The sequence below is a fragment of the Notolepis coatsorum genome (assembly GCF_963971535.1).
Source record: "Notolepis coatsorum genome assembly, chromosome: 11".
Taxonomy (NCBI): domain Eukaryota; kingdom Metazoa; phylum Chordata; class Actinopteri; order Aulopiformes; family Paralepididae; genus Notolepis; species Notolepis coatsorum.
This window is the reverse complement of record NC_140175.1, coordinates 89,861,746-89,883,023: the sequence shown is the minus strand read 5'-3', so window position 1 is coordinate 89,883,023 and position 21,278 is coordinate 89,861,746. Positions and strand designations below refer to the sequence as shown.

Below are 21,278 nucleotides of genomic sequence, written 5' to 3'. Positions count from 1 at the left end.
TGCCTTCCTCTATGCGCTTTCGCCCGCTCTGAAGTCGGACTCCGTGTGGACGGCCATGCGCGCTGTTCTCGCACGAAACCCGCTCGTGCTTGCGCCTGGTGGGGTCCCGCCGTTAGTCTAGCACTGAACGTGCTCCTTCTGTCAGCCAAGTCTGTGTATAGTGGGTAGGAGGGGTTGTCCCTGATGGCATGGAGCTTAGCAAGGCTCCTCCTCTCCGCCACCACCGCTAGAGTCCAGCTCCACCCCAACCACGTTACTGGCCTTCCTGACCAGCTTATCCAGCCTGTTTTTTTTTTTTATCCACTTTTTCTCCCATTTTCTATATTTTTCTCCCATCCCAATTTCGTATCATCCAATTCAACCCTCCCCTGTCACGAACGCCGTTTCTTGCCTCCCACAAGCCGGCTGCAATGTGGACTAAGTCATACATGGCACAAGTCCCCTCCGGTACTTGAGGTAACAGCAGTCGCATCTTTTCACCTGCGCAGCTCGATCTCTCAGTGGCGAGGAGTAACGCGTGGGAGGCTCACGCTGCCCCCGACACTTCCTGATTCTACTGCGCAGGCGCACCAACCGACCTGTAGGAGTCGCTGTCCACAACGCCCGATCACCACCCTTCAGTTTCCCTCCCCGTAATACGGCCAATGTGTATTACTGTGGACGACCAGCTAAACTGAAAGCAATGTGGAGCGCTGGGATCGAACAGGCGATCCCAGCGTCTCTCTGCATTCGTGGCGAGCGCCTTGCCCACTACGCCACGTAGCCGCCCCTGCTTATCCAGCCTGTTTGTGTCCTCCGCTCTCAGTCCGCTGCCCCAGCAGGTCACAGCGTACAAGAAGGCGCCCGCCACCACCGACTCTTATAGATGTGTACTGGGTGTCCTCAAGCACAACAACATCTTTACTAAATTAATTATCGTCCATCGTCAAATCAACAACCCAGCTGTCTAATTTCTCAGGCCTGATGGCTCTTGAGGGGAATTAGCTTAGCTTTTTCTGGGACATCTTGTTTGAATACTTTAGTGATATTGAAACGAGAGTTGTGACCAACCTCTTGAAATTCTTTATGGACTAGAGCAGGGGTCGGCAATAGGCGGCCCGCGGGCCGAAATTGGCCCGCCAGCAATAATTTCTGGCCCGTCAGTTTATTTTGAGAATATGATATTTATTTTATTTTCATCATATAATTTTTATTATATGCATACTTTATGTTTTATCCATGTTGAGAGTGAATAACAGGTATAGGCAGCAGTGATGCCACAGATTACTTGTAAAAGTAATCTGATTACTGATTACTCCTTTAAAAAGTAATCTTAGTTACTTTACTGATTACTTGATTATCAGAGTAACTTAGTTACTTTGAAAGTAACTAGGTTACGAAGTCGTCCCCCCTGCTGCTGCCACAACATAAGAATGACAATTTTTTTTTTAGTAAAATGTACTAGGTTTGAGTAAAATGTACTAATGGGGCAGGTAGGCCTATCTATAGATCTATAGATTTCACAAAAGATAAATGGTCAATAACACCACATGTAGGCTGATATGTAGCCTACCTTTGAGGCCTGCCCTATTCAGATATGGTTCTAATGTTCCTAGTGAAACAGGGGAGAGGGGTGAGTAAACCAGTGATTATATCTCAGTCTTCTCAAACCTCTTGTCAGAAAGTCTGTTCCTTCTAGGCGTGAGCACCAACCCTCCCAGACTAAAAAGCCGTTCCACAGGAGCACTTGATGGGTTGGAGTGTTATACTTCAAGAAAATGTTCTTTATGTTTGAAGGTCTATCCAGTATCTGAAGCTCATGCTCTTAAAAAAACAGTCTATTAAACGGTACTGCTCCTCCTATGCTATTATTATTATTATTATTATTATTATTATTATTATTATTATTATTATTATTATTATTATTATTATTATTATTATTATTTATTATTGTGTGCTACTGACAACCTACATACTGCAGTATGGTGTTCCATGTTCATGAATAGTGCAATGCAAAAGATGTTTAACTCAAAGGTGGAACATACCTGCACTATGGCATCTGGAAGGCCTGCAGTCGTGTCCTGCAGGGTGTCCTTCAGAGTGCTTCAGCACTTCAAGTGTGGGTAGTAAAGTTTAAATCCAGTAAAGAAATCCAGCTTTTGCTGTTTGGCTGGTGCACCTCCGAGTCCTGTAGAAGTCGATACTTCGGCTTCTATCCGTTTGGTCGTGCTGTGCTGTATATTCCAGATGCGGTACACAGTATTTTGTTTCCTCCGCATAGTGAATGTTTTTTTCACCCGGCTTAGCTTAGACTGACACAAACGTTAAGTAGTAGACTAGTGATTGAACTTCCAGTGCAAGAAAGCGTTACCAGCGTGAGCGTCTCCCTGCTAGCTCGCTATAGTTTAGGTCAGTCTGATAATAACAATAACAGCCGCGCCCACCAGCATGGTACAACTCCGTGAGGTTGCATGCTGTGACGTCACTCCCCAATACAAGGAAAACAGCTTCAAACGTATTTTTGGCTGTCGAAAACGAAAGAAAATACTGCATTCCGCCTGCATTATGATGAGATGGTAACGAAATAGTAACGCACAGCCACTTGGACAAGTAACTGCAATCAGATTACTGGCTTGTAAAGATTAACGCGTTGGATTACTATTTTCGGGGAAAAGTAATCAGATTACAGTAACGCGTTACTTAGTAACGCGTTAGTGGCATCACTGATAGGCAGTGAGGGGCAATGTACCGTATAGGCTTGCTCAAAGTGAGGTGGACAGCGCGTGGTGCTGAAATGGGAAACAAGAGTCCATGAAATAAAAACACCAGTTCAGTAAGTCATTCAAGTTTTATCTTTACTCATGACTGACGGCACCACACATGCATGTGAACAGTAATGCAATTAAAAACAATGCAAAAACAATGCAATTAAACTTTAAACAAAAAGAGTGCTTGAAGAGGCTCCTGAAATGACGGCACTATAGGTATTTGAATTACGAGACATTCGGAAGTCCATTAGCTCCATTTCCAGTGCAGCCTCATCTAACAAGGTTAACTATCATAATCGATCGTCCCACTATATTCCTTTATCCGTAATTGATCAGTCTCCCCAGTTAGTAGCTAGATTAATATATTTAGCGGAAGTGTCAATAATCGATCGCGGGGGATTCCCCAATCTGGATGCGTCAGCCCCAGTCTCCTCCGTAGACCAGACCGTCTCATTTAACAAGACGAGGCTTGTTTGCGATTCAATAAGTATAATAATAAGTAAGACAACGGATAAGTTTAACGAATTCCATATAAATAGATAGTTTTAACATTAAACATTCAACATTAAACCGGTCCGTGGCCGTCAGATAGACGGTTGCGCGTAATGTAGGATAGACCGATAGAGAGAGGCGCTTTATAATACAATGGAAAAAAGACAAATGTATACATTTCAGTGCATGTATATGTCGTTTACAGTTTATTATGCCACCTATGCAGCTCGTTTATTTTTCACTATCATTATATTAAATTAGCCATTGTTTTTGGTTCTGGCCCGCCATATAATGGCTTGGGGAAAAATTGGCCCGCGACCAAACCTAATTGCCGACCCCTGGACTAGAGTTTGGCGTGTCTGCCTTTTTAAATGTTTGCTTTGCTAAATGTTAGCAGCACCCGCTGCTCTGTGGCTTGTATGGCCTTCTCTTCAACAGCACTGCTGTGCCTTCTTGTTCAATCAAAAGCATCTGTGGAGGCTCTTGCCATATTTTACAAGCTACCAACAGACCGAAATATACGCATAGTACATACTGAATTTTTTTTCTGCAGTATTTTAAAACTAAAAGAATAGATTAGATTTTGATTGAAATAGTTCCATGAAAATTGTCTTACAAAATCAAAAAGACATCATATTACATTGTAAATTTACATGTTACTTTACATATTACATTGTAATGCTGTATATAATGTATATTTATTTATTCTTACTGTATATATATCTATCCACATCTGTCTGTACATACCTGCATATAATCCTTTTTACACATCTGTAGATACTATATCTGCTGTACATATCCATACCTACTCTTAGGTAGTTACGCTGCTGGCCATTATGACTTACTACCATAGTATCACTGTACATATTAATACTACAACTCTGTACATACATCTGATTAGCACTATTACTCCGTAGTACTAATTTATATATTTTATACCCCGTTTAATCACCTGTACATTGCACTTTATTGTTACATTTGCACTCTGGTTGGATGCCAAGCCTCTTCTTTTTGTACTGTACTTGTGCTGTATTATGACAATACATTTGAATCTAATATAAATCGTGCTGAAAAACATAAATGGTTAAATACCGCTATACCGTCTAAGGCTGAGACCACTTAAGTGGTGATCCTCATCATACTGTAAGTGGCTGCTTTTTACATGATGAATGTGTAAAAAATGAATATATACCTTTTTTATACTATACTAAAATACTAGGTCTTGTGGCATGTTTTACTTAAAACATCTCCATTTCATGTAAATTCAGTTGAATTGCAACTCTGCACTGTGCATTCAATATGCAGTGCACTTCTCCATCACATCCAGAGACCACCGACTATAAAATTAGAATGAGCACTGTGGTAGTTTTGAATGGGGAAATCTGTAACACTAAAGATGGCGGCAACGACAAAGAATTGCTGCAAAATAAACATAAATTAGTTTGTTGTTTAAATAATGATATGATATATATATTATAATATATAATATATAATACTAATAAAAATATCTATTTTCGAAAATTTTGACCCGATTTTATCGATTCATCCAAATGGCATATCGTCTCAGCCTTAATACCGTCAAAATTAAGGAAAACATTGTGATATAAATATTTTGCCCACGTCGCTCAGCCTCATAAGGATGCTTCCCATTGGTTAATAACTCCCTCCTGTCCTGGTGGTGTAGGTTGGCTTGCAGGCAGCCTCCTGTCCTGGTGGTGTGAATACTTTCGACAACAAATGTTTGTTTCCGCGTTCGAGTTTTGCACTCTGATTGGCCAGGTCATGTGACATGTGCGCCAATCGTGGGACAGCAGGCAGCCCCGGCCTCCACGCAGGCAGCCTCCTGTCCTGGTGGTGTAGGTTCACTAGCAGGCAGCCAGGCAGCCCCGGCCTCCACGCAGGCAGCCTCCTGTCCTGGTGGTGTAGGTTCACTAGCAGGCAGCCAGGCAGCCCCGGCCTCCACGCAGGCAGCCTCCTGTCCTGGTGGTGTAGGTTGGGCCGAAAAAAGAAAAAAAAATTGTTTTCGGTTGCCGACCGACCCTGCCGATTTAGGTGTGACCCAATTCATTTTATGAGTAAAAAAAAAATATATATATATATATTTCTTTTTTTACAATAACGTTTCATAGAAATCTTAGTCAAACCTTTAGTGTTATGGATATTAAACATGCTGGCAGAGTACATGCATCCATGTTGTTGTGAACATTTTAATTAAATAAAGAAATTCCCTATCCATAGTCGCCGTGGGAAAGAATAAAATAAAAAAATTTATTAAATAAATTCCCTACCTACCCATGGCCTTAACTGACAACCAACAGGAAAAAACAATATTTTCTTTTATGCCTTGGCTAGCAGGCAGCCAGGCAGCCCCGGCCTCCACACAGGCAGACATATGCTGTCAGTGGCCATGCCTGCCTCGCAGGATATAAATAGCTGACAATGCACTGCTATGTGGAGCAGAAGAGGCAGCCTCACTGCTAGGCTTTCTTCTCTACTGGCTCTGTGTATGTGTTTTTAAAGTGGGACAGCATCCTTGTTGCTGAAGCTAAAAGTGCCTGATAGTTGCCCAGTGGCTGTATAGTCTAGAAAAAAGAAAAAGCTATTCTGGAGCAGGTCAGAGACTTACTGGGGGGTATGGCTTATCCATTATCTCATTCTGTTGCTATCTTGTGTTGTAGTGTCTTACCTCTTGAATCTTGATAGTGATTGGTATTGTCTGGGCTTTACTTATTGGTAAGCTCAAAACAGTCCTTAACCCTTTCACTGCCACACAACAGAAGGTTAAACGACCGTCTGTTGTGTGATAGTAAAGGGTTAACCGGCTGTTGTGTGACAGTGAAAGGGTTAACCTTCTGTGTATTGTCGCAGTGAAAGGGTTAACCGTTTGGTAGTGCGGCAGTGAAAGGGTTAACGCTCGAGATTCTCCCCTCTGTTGCAGAGTTTAAAAATCAATCAAGTTGTATGTGTTTTAATTGAGTTGTTGTTATCCTTGCTTTTTGCCTGTCTTATAGTTATGATTCTATATGCTTTTTTTTGCTAATGTCTTAACACTTTCTTGATCATATATTTTTTTATTCAGCACAAAATCAAAACAGTACAGATATGCAGATATACTTTACATCACGTTCTCAATCAACATCATGTCTTAACACTTTCAGTGCCGGCCGTGTTTTCCTTTTTACCCCCTTGAATGCCGCCACCCACTTCAATGATAGCGTTAAAAACGCATAATCTATGTTTTAAATTCTGTGTCTAATCTGCCCGTCGCTTATCAATGACTTGTTTGCAGTCAACATTGTCGAAACGGATTGTTTTTTAATCGGTTCATATCCTTTTTATAGCATTTCGAAAAGCTATCGTTCTCTCGAAACTTCAGGAAAATAGATGGATTCCGTCAGAAAACGGCATTTATTGGAATATTCTCGAATACACTAGACACGTTGTCATTTGTCTGCCTATTTATGAATCTTTTTCAAATAAACGCTAGATTATCGATAGTATGTGTACTTATGCACGCTATAGAAGCGAGCTGAGAAATCGATTCTCTTATTTCCTCAGCAACACAGTACACACATATACACATACGGGACACGCTGAGATATAGGTCAAAACAGCTCCGATTACCCCAAGACTGGTAACATAGATTCCTTACCTTAGATCAGATGTTCTCCAAAAAGATTATTCCAATTCCTGATCGCCATTCCAAATATCGATCGCGTTTATTGATTGATTATTGGCTGCTGTAAATATATATTCCAGGCTGCTTTCCATCTCGCGATCACTTCCCTCTTCATCAGATCCCTCGCCAGCATAGTGGAGCCAGTAGGCCCCCCCCACAGATCCACCAGTGTAATCGAATGGCCTGCAGTTACACAGGGATAGACGATAGGGGGCGGTATTTTCCCATCGGAGCTCCTAGAGGGGCTGCTGTACCAATGGGAGACTCGATTGATGAAATATGAATTCAGATCGCTAATAAGAAATAAAACTACAATTCGCGTCATCGGCACTCAACGGGGGGCATGAAATAACGATATAACACGTCGCTGGCACTCAAAGTGTTAATGTACACTTGACGTCACTGTAAATGAGGGAAACATCAGTTGCCTTTCGAGTTTGAAATGAAACAGTGATCTTATATAGAAACATTTTAAAGGTTATCAGTGATTCCCGCTGCATGTTAATACTTTGGGGGGCCCCCAAAGTATAATGGCTCCCCAAGTATAATTTGTGCGTTTAAATTTTTTTACTCTGTGAGCACTCATTTGCATTTGCATTGGTGGCAATGAGTGCTCAGTGAGTAAAAGAAAACTTAAAAAAACATAAATTATACTTTGGGGGCAGCCACCCATAAGATGTGTGTATGAAAGAAGACTACAAAAAACAGCAGTGACTGCTCTCAGCTGTTTAACACTTAAAGACCTAGACACTATCACTAGTTGTAGGTTGTCTCTGAAGTGCAGTGTTACTATGCACTTCCCTCCCCCCGGAGTCATTCCGCCAAAGTATATTCCATTTCTGCGGGAATCACTGGTTATTATGCATATATCATACATTGATATATATGTATTGTTGTAGTCTATTTTTTTGTATTTGTTTTAGTTTAGTTGAGGGCGTTGGGTTCAACTGACTTCTTATATCACAGCAAAGCTATTCGAACACAGATGTCACTTTATCGCTGACGTAAAATATCTAGTGGTGTTCACTGTTTATTAATCGGGTGGGCTTGTGGAATTTAATCTTAATTGACATTCCGGTGTTTGTCTCGTTTCATTAACCAGAGGCATTTTTATGGGAACTGTCACATAGTTCTTAGACTAATAAAATAAACTGCATGTGATGGAGACTGAGAGAGAGACACACACAGACACACCCACACACCTATTGAGTATAGAGTCAGTGAAAATCCTCATGGCCGGTGATCTATGGATTAATGGCAATCATTGGGTCATGTTATCATAACAAACCTCCTATGACCACATAAGAGGATCAGTGAGACTCAGTCTCAGGTCTCATACACACGTGTTTCATTTCAATCCTTTATTTCAACACTGAGGTTACCCTCATTTACAGCGATGGCGAGCTTACAAAACGAGACAGTTTAAAAGCAATTTCATACATATAGGCACAATAAATAAGAATAAACAATAAAATGCGGCAGTTACAAGTCAACACACTGTGGTCGGAGATCATACTTTTAAATGCAGCAAAAGAAGGAAGAACCAGTTGGTCAGTTGGAGGGCATTCTAGGTGTTGGAAGCATTGAAGGAAAAAGCACTTTTCCTAGTACAGAGCAAACTGGAGGAACCCTAAGAACCAACCAGTCATTTGAACGTGTAGAATAGGTTCCAAGATTCCATTCCAACAGTGTTGTGATGTAAGAGAAGTTTACCAATAAGGGCTTTAAAAATTAACAAATACCAATGATAGTTACGCCTTTCAACCAGAGAAGGCCATCCGACCTTTTTGTAAACGACAGTGGTGGGTATCATACCTGTCACCAGTAATAAGTCCAGCGGTTTAAGTGTACATTGAATCATTTCGGAAACTGCTTTGCTTCCTTAAAACTGACAAATCCACTCTTCCAGGGGTTATGAAAATGTTTTACTTTGAACCGTTTTGGTACAACTGGAAGCATTTTAGTCGTGGGTTTGTACAGTGAATGGTTGTCGAAACGTTACCTTCTCCAAAACCTCCCAATTCCAACATGTTCCCTGAGTGAATAAATAAATGTTGATGCTTTTGGTTATTAAACTGTGCTATCAGTCCTTGTTGTCTGCACCGACTGATTATTGGAATAAGAGGGGCAGCTCTAGAGGTAAGATTCATAACCGGAGCGGCTCTGTTCCCGCCGGCCTCATTGACATGGCCGCTGTGGCCGTGTTGTCAATAGGGAGGTGCAGTCTGACGTCACTTTAGTTCCCCGCGCGGCCCACCCGTATAGGGATTTATCATTGGGAAAATGTATTATCGGCTATTGTAATAATTCTGCCTCATGAACATTGGCAAGTTTTCCATTTTTGCACAAAATGAGTTCCCTTCTATCACCAACATTATTGTTTAAGCTTTTCTGGTTGAAATAAAGTCAGTTATAAGGTTTATAATTTGTCGTTAAAAAAGAACTACACTTACCAGTAGAACACCTGTCGTTCAGTGCTGTCTCCTAATACAGCCAGGAGTCTACATCAGTCAGCAGCGCCAAAGTGAGTGTAGTTCCTCAGTGAACGAAAACAGAAACGTTGTTTTTTTGCAACTTTTACGATTAACACATTCGGGGCCATTGGGCTGAGTCTAATTAATGTCAAGAGGACCGGGGAATGTAAACAAACGTGGGGCTTTTTGTAGAGCTAAATCTATACTTTATAGTATTGCTATCTGTCCATTCTCATTGTCAATTGAGTCCATAAACCGTCCCTTCAAAATGGCGTAAAGAAAAAAAATTCATCAATAGGTTCTCATTTTATAGCGCCGTGAATATAAGCTTTATACCGGATTTGGTCTGGTATATTTTCTGGAAGGCTAGTTACAGTATAGGGCTAATAGCTGCTAACGGTATATCCAATGGCATTTCCGTTTTACAGATGCTACAGAAATAACTCAAACTGCATATGATCGACACGATCCCAAAGCATGTATGCATGAAAGGGGGGGGGGGGGGGGCGGGGGACGTCGTTTATTATTATTGATTACCAATAACCGTGTTTGTCTAACTAGCCACATAGGCCGAACGCCTGGATGGCTATCAAAAAAATACCCGATCGGGCTGTAATTTACGTGAAAAAGATCTTACCGTGGTCCGGGCTGATCCCCCCCCCCCTCCCCCCGAGCATTTCCCCGTTATCGATCGCCATCTGGTAGATCGATATGTCCATTGGCTGATGATAAATCCCCTTATTGCATGGTGAAATCTGCGATCCGAAACGTAATCCAAGCTACATGCTGCACATCCAGAATCCTGCTACTGAAATCTCCATTGAAAAAATAAAAATAAAAATACTGATCCGTTCAGCCACAGGGCACACTGCATTATCGCGATAGCGCCCCTAAGAGGATCTGGCCGGTATTGCACCTTGTCGAATTCATAGAGTAGGGTAAATCTGCAGTGCCGCTCGGCGACCTTGAATAGGTTATTAAAATGGAATAAAAGCAATAACAACTTCCCACGGATATATCCGTGCCTCTGTCCACAACGCATGGACTCGAAACATGGAGATCTCCGTGCCCGGGCGCCAATGTGTTAATTGCTTATAGATTGTGGATGAATACACACAGAAAGGTACACCATGCCAATGTTCATGCTTTATTTGTTTTAAACGAGATGATTTAGAAATGTGTCCATTGGAAATACATGACAATTTCAACTTCAAGGAGAAACACCAGTGACATAACCACTACACCTCCCTATTATTATTATATGGCAACATGATGAAAATTCCCATAATCAGTGGTGTATGTTTTTTTTAATTTTTTTTTATACATGGTAGGAAAGGCACTCTGGATTTTCAAAAACCACTCAACAAAAACAATTAAATATAAATAATAATAAGTCTATACAGGATTCACTCCTTCTTTACTGCTAAACGCTCCCTAGTCCAAATGTCCATTCTCTTATTGTTTGACTATGGTGATGTAATTTACATGCATGCAAGTAGTGATGCACCGATGTGAAAATTGTGGCCGATACCGATAACCGATATTAATATTGCTGTTTTGGCCGATACCGATATTTACCGATGTCGATATCTCTGTATAGAAAACACTTTTTTATGATAATCAAATAAAGAGCTATTTTCCAAAACGCATAATTTTTTTTTACTTTTGTAACTTATTTTCAGAAATGACTGATATTTTGAAACTATTTAAGGCCAAAACATGTAATTTTTTTTTTTTTTGTAATATCTGCCCTATCTTTATATCGGACCGATACTGATGTGTAAAAAAACGGCCATATCGGCCGATATTATATCGGCGGCCGATATATCGTGCATCACTACATGCAAGCAAGAGTCTCGTTGGTTACCTTAATGTTTTGTATCACTCAGCAATTAGGTTTGCCCCCTTTTCAACACATCACTGTGACTTATACACATCTGTAAATTGGCCATCATTACATTCTGGAGGAGAAATTCATTGGCTTACACTCATTTAAAAAAAACCTCCTTTGTGTGACCCCTCCTTATTTGATACACCTGTTAAAATTGTCATCTACTCCCTATAACACCAGAACTGCTCAGCATATCTTGCTAGATGTTCCCTGTGTTAAGACTTCCTTTGGTCAATCCTCCTTCCAATTTGCTGCTCCCAGTAACTGGAATGAAATGCAAAATACTTTGAAAATAGCCAAAATTGATCCGATTTAAGGACTCTCATGAATGTATTAAATTTTTTGCCCCCTTTTCCCTGTCCCTGCCCTTTTGTCCTCTCGCCAGGCTGTCATTGTAAATAAGAATTTGTTCTTAAAACATAAAATAAATAAATAGAAATGTGAGAGAGGGTTAACCCTTTCACTGCCACACGACAGAAGGTTAACCCTTTACTATCACACAACCGGCGGTCGGTTAATCGGCTGTTGTGTGGCAGTGAAAGGGTTAACCTCCTGTGTATTGTCGCAGTGAAAGGGTTAACCGTTTTGGTAGTGCGGCAGTGAAAGGGTTAAAGGGTCTCTGCTCTGTCGAAGGCAATGCTGATTATCCATGGCACTGACGAAATGTATGGTTAACTAGTTATTTACTCTAATCCTGTTTTTTCCTGTCTTCTCTTTCAGACTCTAAATCCCAAATGGAACGAGGAGTTCTACTTCAGAGTAAGTGCTATTTATAAAAACATTTTATATAAAAAGAATGTGTTAAACACTCCTTCCTGTGTGATACATTCCTCACTTAATGCTTATGGCAGGGGTGTCAAACTCATTTTCACAGAGGACCACATCAGCATTATGAATGCTTTCAAAGGGCCAAAGACCGTATAAATGTAATGTAAAATAAATGTAACTACTCCTTTACATATTGTTAAACATATTGTTTCTGTATTTATTACTTGTTCATGTTACACATATTGCATATGCATTTGCATAGATGTAAAAATATGTTAGCTTATGTTATGTTAACAAATCCTTTTAGTTTTATCAGGTAAGAACCCCATATTACTCAATCAATCAATGATCAAACCATTCATAACAAAGAAGAATATCATCAAATACAAGCTATGACATTAAGTTTGTTCAAAACCTTTTTGTCACAGTAAAGAGGGGCAGAACTATAGTGCAACCAACAAGTGTGAGCTGCAAAGAACATGTGGGACAGATATAGCATGTTACAAAAACAAATCCTGCACTCAACCTTGCAGAGGCCATACATCCAACTAGTGGGAGATATTTTGATTACAGAAAACATGTGTCTGCATGAACATTGAGCACACAACTCTAACTGTACCCAAAAATAACAAAATAAGGCTTAGGGTTGTCTCAGTTCACAACTATATTGGTAAAGTTTTGGGTGGGACTTGTTTGCGTCCCTGCAGCTTTTGATTCAATTGGGCGAGATGCTCGGTTATGTCACACAACATAGCAAAGTCACACAGCCAGTTTGGACCTGACAGTTCAGACAATATTTCTTCAGCCACAATAAACTAGCTTTCACTGCTGCATGGTTTATGGCTGTAGCTCCTGTGAACATACTCTGCAGCGATTTCAGTCTGCTTTTTATTTATTGGACAATTTGTGTCAAAATGCAGACGTAGATTGTACTCTTTGACGACGGACACTGCATCATCATAACACAAAAGACATACCGGTTTTTCTCCTTGAACCACAAACATGCATTCACTTTTCCACCTTTCTTGAAACTGCCTTCCATCTGCATCAACTTTTCTCTTCCTGGACATGTTGGCATCATTAATGAAGATATTTCTCAATTCGACTTGTTGGTGAAATCGCCTTAGTTAAACACTGATGTACTCTGCATCTAGTAGGGGGATGCTGTCACTTCACGGGTCACATAATCGACATGCATTGTGGGAGATGTAGTTTATTGTCAATGCACGCTTTAAACTTATTTTAAGACAATCATACACTTTTTAAGCTCTCGGGCCTTGAGTTTGACACATGGCTTATGGTAAAGTGGTGGTGGTACCGGTCAGGGAAGGGCACAAGTAATGTCTTCCCAGATCGAGTACTCGCATGAATTACTTGTAGTGCTTGAGCAATTGTTTAGGGAAATCTATTTTTAGAACTCATCTTAAAGCACATGGCAGTAGGAAAAACTAGATATTGCGTGCGTCACACACACACACACACACACACAGACACAGACACAGACACAGACACAGACACAGACACAGACACAGACACAGACACACACACACACACACACACACACACACACACACACACTACCAGTTTTATTATGTCTTGCTCCACGGACATAACAATGCTTTTTACAGTTACCAGTCAGTTATCATTTCTATTTGTAATAATAATTACATTACCTCCACTCTGTCTGCAGCAGGTCTCTCTGCTCATGGAACGGCATGTCCATATCAATAGTATATGAATGCTACGCAAAGTGGCCGACATGTTGTTGGCACAATTTGGAAATGTGCAAAAAAAAAAGTATTTGATCTTTTTTACGCAAAGCTAGCTTTGTTTCAACACAACAAAAGTTTTACAGAACGCTTTCATGCTCCACATGTAAATATGTAGTAGTGTTGTCTTCCTGCAACAACTCTCACCTCGTGGGATTTCAGAGTGCAGTTTCTGTTTCAGTGGCACAAACAAGCACTTTTAGTGATGGGGGGGGGGGTCAGAAACCACTCCAGTTCAGTTGAAACTGCGAGTACTAGAGTAAGCTATTACTCACACCCATCTCTAACCGGTAGCTAATGTACTTTCCTTATTGCAGTTCAGCTTTAAGCACGTCAGGGAAATGAGTGCCCATGTAATCAAATAACTAGTTTACAGGCCCAGTCACACTCAAGTGATTCCTCCCCATGAGATAACAATCATTGTTTATTAGTTGTGTTAAAGTATTTTTGCCATGTGGGTTCCAAGTCATTCTTGCCTTGATATAAAAAATGAAGTCATTCTCTTTTCCCACCCTTTCTTCTCATAATCTTTTTACCGTTACTAAAGCATTCAGTAGTTATTTTTTGACAATTCATCACTGCTGTAGTTGAGTGAGTGACTGACGGTGAATGACTGACAAAGTGTGTGTGTATGTGTGTGTGTGTGTGAGTGAGTCAGTCGAATTACGGGAAAACTTTTGAAATGTCTCCAAAAATAGAATTTTAATTAAGTTGTGTGTGGAGGCAATACATATTGTGCCTGAGGAGAAGACTGAGGCTTATCCATATGTACACAGGTATTTCTGGAACCAAGGTTTTCCCTCCTTTTTAAAATAACGAAATACATGCATACATAAATAAATATATAAATTTTTTAGAACATGTTTTAGAACATCTCTCCATCCACACAACAATGACTTGATGATAGCATGACCTAAAACTCAGTTTTCCACCTGCAAGGAGCTCTCCGTGGTCCTGATTGCAGAGAAAATACCACATATCTGTATACATGTGGATGGGGCCATTAGTCATGATGTCAGCGTTTTCCATAAACTGTGGTTACACCCGTCAACACAAATACATATTATTATTATAATTTTTTTTATAAATGTATTTGTATTTTTTTATTTGTATTTTTTGTATTTTTTTTTTTCGATTTTTTCCGATTTTCTCCCATCCCAATGTTAGTCGTTATGCCAATTCCCAATCCCCTTCCTGGTCGCTGCGCACTTACCCCCCACAGTCTGTCTGGGAGAGTGGAGGCTATCACGTGCTTCCTCCGACACACGTCTAGCCAATCAACCGCTTCTTTTCACCTGGCAGCGCGGATTCTCACTGAGAGGGTGTAACGTGTGGAAGGATCACACTACCCCCCTTAGATCCTATCCGCGCTGAGCAGGCGCCCCGACCGAACTGTAGGAGTCGCTGTTTACAACGACCCGGACCCACCCCGCCAGCTTCTCCCACCCTCTAATACTGCCAATTGTATTAGTGTGAACGGCCAGCCAAGCTGGTGACAACCCCGGAGCGGTGAGCTGGATTCGAACAGGCGAATCCTAGCGTCTCCGGGGTTGGTGACGAACGCAATCTCCGCTACGCCACCTGACCGCCCTGTATTATTTTCTTTTTAAACATAGTTTCTGAATCTTCACCCTGGCAGGGGTTTTCAAAAAGGTCCAGTTACAGTGGCACAGTTTGCGATGGAAGGCCAAAAATCGCTAACACTGGTGTAGCCCCATAATGTTATTCACTATTCATATTTGGATTTCTATTACATTTATATTGGTCAAATATTCATTATCTAATCTAAAATGTCCTGTTTTTGATTTTGATATTGTTATGTACAAGGTTTTGACAAGAGCACTTTTTATTTGTACTGGACATTTTTGAAGAGACTTGCTTACCTGTTGTACCCTACCTGTATTGAATCTCCATATTGTTGTAAAGCATCATTGGAAAATACAACTTTATTCAATATTCCTCTTTAGCTTTGCTCTGTCTGTCTCTGTCTGTCTGCGTGTTGTTGTTGTTGTTGTTGTTGTTGTTGTTGTTGTACTATTTCTCACTGTTATTTCCCACCTTGCCAACACAGGTGTGTCCCCAGAACCACAGGCTTCTCTTTGAGGTGTTTGACGAAAACAGATTGGTAAGATTCAAAGTTCCTCACTTCTTGCCACCCCTGTGTAGCTTATTCTTCTTCTTCTTATCATTATTTATTATTATTATTATTATTATTATTATTATTATTATTATTATTATTATTATTATTATTATTATTATTATTATTATTATTATTATTATTATTATTATTATTGTTCTTGTTCTCCTTATTAGTCTTTTATTTTAAGGTCCTCTTCGGATTTGTTGTGCTGTAGTTGGTTTAATTTCACATCCTGAATCCCTCATGCTTTTCAGTGGATGTTCCAATATCTTGGCATGTTCCTACTGTACATATATCTATTACAGTGTGCTTTATTTGGATAATAATATGCGGCTACATTAGACTCTCTACTATGATTCATATTGGCTGTTCCAACAGCAAATTACTAACATTGAATCTAGCTATGACTGGATTACTAAAATTATGGAATAATTTTTTGCCTATTCTCCACGTTCCTTGGACTACTCCTTGCTGTAAACTGTAGGCCTGGGGCCAGACTCTGCCTTTACATTGTAAGCAAGCCTTGTAACAACTAGGTCTCCATTTATTATCTATGACCTGAGATACAGCAGCTAATGTACGCCACCGCCAGTTCCTTGTTTGCTGGAGAGGAATTACTGTCTGCACCTTAACTTTTGGGTCAACATTGTCAGCAGGTGAATCAACTGGCCAAAAGGCAAACTGCAGACATAAAACACAATATGTGTAACTGAGGGGTACAATTCCCTGACTGTATTGATAAGTATGGTATCATTAAACCACTACCGCTTTATGTACTTTAATTACTGGCCATACAGTACATGATATATAAATATGATGAACACTTCCCACAATGAATCGGTTCCACACAAAGGTGTAATCAAGTATGTATTGCAGCAAAAGGTACATAATATACTTCTCTGTATTTTACTTTGGATGCGCTTATAAGGCAAAGGAATGTGCGTAGGCAAATCAATAATGAATGTCCATTCTCTGGTTACGCAGGAGGTAATTATACAACCTGAATCTTAGGGAATTATATCTATGGTACACTAGTAATATATAGCGGGAGATACTGGAAGGGTCCCCCCGGTTGTAAGCCAGCAGGGGTAGAGGATCTGTCGGTAGTAGAGAGTCTGGTCAACGATGACTAAGGAGACTCCAAGTACAGGAGACGGTGCAATAGTCTCTTGATCCACAGACGAATACAGCTGTTCTCCGTAGACTGTAGCTCCACAGTGAAGAAAGCTAGCCGGCCTCAGGCTCTCTGAGGCGCGGACTCGACTTGTCTCCTCACAGGGTAAATCCCACACGTGTAGGCGTCGGCTATTCTCCGCTCCATAAATCACAGGACCAAAACAAATATAATCCAGCCGCAAAGGGCTATGTAGTCATCGGGTAGATTAATCCAGTGTACATGTCCACACGGTTCTCGTCTAGGTCTCCTCAGGTGAAAGCGCCATGAAAGCAGCCCAGCCTGGATAAGCACTCTAGCTGATACGAGGAAGCGTTGGTGATGCTGGTCACTGTAGAACTTTAGCCGCACGATACACTATACACAAATAGACTATTACTGACTTAATAGAAATATGTCGCACTCGACGGTATAGCGCCAAACTCTGACAATTCAGTTATTAATTCGCACGCGGTCTCAATGCTCTATTTGGGGCCAAAACAGGCCATACTTCACCGCACGGAGTATCGTGGGTGAGGCTTCAACTTATTGGGTAACTCTACTTCTGTATTCACCTGCGCCATATTTATATGCACGGCGAACAATCTAGTGCCAACCTCATTTCTGTCTCGTATCCCTGAGCAAGGCCGGGCATGTACAGACATGTCTTGACGGTGGCTTTGAACCTGACTCTGGAGACACGGCCCCGGCGCCTGTGGACCGCTGTCCAATAGGAGAATGAAATATTATGGTCTGTAATAGGCTAAAGGGATATTCCGTGTATATGTACAAGGAATATACAAGGGATATCAAACGATATACAAATACTATGCAATATATATCAATCAATAAATATATATATTCGGTTTAATCTGATCCTTTGTAACAATATGCATTACTATTATTATACAAAATTTAACAAATGTTTAAACTAGGTCAAAGTCATCTACACTATGATTCCTCTGACATCACACTAAGCTGTCGTTGGATGCTACAGTCATCACTACTATTGACATTTTTGTCAAATATCTGCAGGATTTAAGTAGTTAATTCTACTAGGTTATGTGTGGTTTTTAGAATCCTCTCTTCTGTTTAAACTCTCTGCCGATTCTTCATCATAATTGTTTGTCCGCAGCCTCCGTGTGATCTTGAGAGACCACATGCTAGTGGTGCCATGTGGTCTGTTTATATCTCCAACATCAGCCAACAAATAGAATAGAAATCCTTTAATAATCCAGAGGGAAATTCGGCACTACAGATCGCTCGCATTGAACAACGATAAACATTTAGGTAGTCAATAGCACTAAAATAAGAATATAATATAAAAAATAAGAATAAAATAGAATAAACAATAAAATACCGTCCGGGGATATACATTCTGGTTTGTATACAACTATCCAGCCAAAAATATACAGTAAAATGTACAGTAATAAGTGTGAAAATGTCAAGTGTCCAGGAAGATTGTGAGAAGTACAATTTTTTTTTACAATCATATATAACCTTAACTATATTAAAATCTCTCTCTCTCTCTCTCTCCTGCACTCCCTCGGCACATAGACGCATTAGATCCCGTAGGGTTGGTGTTAACTATGGGCTTCTTACGCCAGCTCTGTGCTTTTGAATTAAACGGGGGGGGGGGGGGGATGCAGTCGGGGGAAAGGGAAGGGAGTCTGTGGCCAAAGCTTCTGATCGTATTCTGTCAAGAAAACAACAGTCCTCTGTTCTAGCTGGCGGCCAGATCGACTTGACTATGAAGAAGCCGTTTGTGACTGGAGTGCTCCGGCAGACGCCTACATTCCTCTTATGTCATCGCGGTGGTGCTGTAATCCTCGTTTCTAGCGTTGCTCGAGAACACTCCGCTTTCCTGTACGCGGTTTTGCCCCGGGGCCTGCCGTAGGACTTCAGTTGCCATGACTACTATATTACATTTCGGCATAAGGAGGTGTAGTGGTTACGTCATTGCCGTTTCCCGCGTGGTCCACCCCTCTTGAAATTTCCAATGGACACATTTCTAAATCGTCTCGATTACATTTAGCTGACGCTTTTATCCAAAGCGGCTTAAAAGTTTTGTACAACAAGACAGCAGGAAGGGTTCAACTCTATCTGCTGAGTAACAATGTTCATCAAAGTGTTGAGTGCTACAGTGTAGGTTAGTATACATTTACATTTACATTTAGTCATTTAGCTGACGCTTTTATCCAAAGCGACTTACAAGTTCTGTACGACAAGCCATCAGGAAGAGCACAACTCTATCAGCTGAGTAACAATGTTCATCAAAGTGTTGAGTGCTACAGTGTAGGTTAGTATATTAGGACAAGTGCATGACAGTAAGGTTAGTTAGGGTTAGATATTTTTTGGATGGGTTTCGGCTGTCTTAACTGTGGTGGGAAGTTCGTTCCACCATTGTCGTTTAAAAAAAATAAAGCATGAACATTGGCATGGTGTACCTTTCTGTGTGTATTCATCCACACAGCTCAACATGAAAAAATTCGCAATTAATCGTAAAGGTAGCAAAATAACAACGTTTATGTTTTCGGTCAGTGAGGAACTACACTTCTCTCTGGCGCTGCTGACGGCGACAGCACTGAAACTAAAGTGATGTCAGACTACACCTGCCTATAATGTTAAATGCTACAGTTATAAAAAAGCTAAAGCAGGCGTGCGTAATCCGGCGTAATCAATTCACCTCTGTCTCAGTCGGTCCCTCTGGTGTACAGGTTCCCTATCCGTGGCTAACCATACCGCTGGAGTAGAGAAAAGTGTTTATTGACTTGGGGTCGCCTACAAGTTCACACCTACAAGCCTTGGTGCTCAATTCTGATTTATTGCTCATATCTTATCTTTTTTGTTTGGCTTTTCACATTCTTTTCAAATGTGACCAAGATCAGCTTCCAGTGTGAACTGGTCACCGCTCCTGAACTGACCCGCATGCGCAAATGAACAATAAAGAAGATGTACGTAAAAAAGAAGTTGTGAAAGTGTCAATCTAGACGTAAAAGTCACATGAAAGTTGCAAGACTGAGGTCGCATTTGCAAAAGATCAGAACTGTATCTGATTTAGGACCTCCATATGAAAGTCGCTCAAATCAGAATTGAAAAGACCAGATTCCATGTGATTTGTGCTGTTCACACTGTTGTGAAAAAATCACAACAGTCCAGGGTTCGCACAAGGTCCTTAACACATTGACCGCCAGCAGCAGGGGGGCGCTGATGCCCCTTCATCGCCAGGTCTTTATTCAATGGATATAGTTTTAGACTGCGACATTTGCAAGTGCTTAAAATATATCTTATATTATATCTACCGTATTGGTCTAATAACGCCGTCGAGTCTCAGGCTACGTTTAGACGGAGAGAGTCTGAACAGAAACCGCAAAAGTCGTCTTACGGTCTCACTTTTAATTTTGCATTTAGACTAGTGTTTTGGGATGGAATTCTGCGTGCAGACGAGACTGGAACGACTCGGAACGACGGAGCCTCGCTGTCACACGATTGGCGCATATGTCACATGACGTGCTGTGAAGACCCGCCCTACTCTGCCTCTGATTCGCAGACTGTGGGTGGGGAATGTGATTGGACCAAAGCAGAGTCACTCACAGACAGTGGGTCCAGTACTAATAGTTGTGATAGCCGCGGGACAGATTCTTGTGTATTTAAAAGTACTGCCAATGTAGCCTTCAGGTGATCGCCATGGATAGAATCGGACATGCTTTGTTTACGCTTCTAGGCTATTGGCGCATGCCTGTGATGTAAGCAGCACGCGCGACGAGAGCCTTGACAACCCCTTCGTCATCGTTTTATGCGGTTTGACAGTTTAGATGATAGCGCAAAGGTTTATCGTTTCTAGGAATTCCACCCTGGAAGGTAGTCTCACTTTTTTGCGGTTTCACCCCGTAAAAACGCTGTTTCCGTATAAACGAAAGGCACATCCGAATTTTTTTTTTGCGGATTCACCTGCTAGCGTTTCCGTCTAAACAGGGCCTCAGTGAGTTGCTTCCAGTCAACATGCCCAAGACAGATTTTTTTTTCATCCGTACATTTCCGTTTTATACCGTTTTGAATAGAGTATGGTTTGGGTGCTTTTCAGTAATTCCAGGAAAAAGACGAGAAAAATGCATTTTACTGTAATCCGTTGTAATTTTTCGGCTGATTATCTAAACATCAACGC

The 21,278-nt window shown here is 41.0% G+C and overlaps 1 protein-coding gene across 2 annotated transcripts in view; it reads left to right on the top strand.

Moving 5' to 3' along the window:
• The window catches only part of nedd4l (NEDD4 like E3 ubiquitin protein ligase), a gene marked incomplete at its 5' end in the record, with an annotated part of 127,999 nt that overhangs the window by 22,260 nt on the left and 84,461 nt on the right, over nt 1-21,278 (top strand). For both annotated transcript variants that reach the window (XM_084325239.1, XM_084325238.1), the window contains 2 exons: nt 12,004-12,042; nt 15,892-15,945. In XM_084325239.1, the coding sequence (XP_084181365.1) occupies nt 12,004-12,042; nt 15,892-15,945 (93 nt within the window). The remainder of the gene's footprint in view (nt 1-12,003; nt 12,043-15,891; nt 15,946-21,278) is intronic.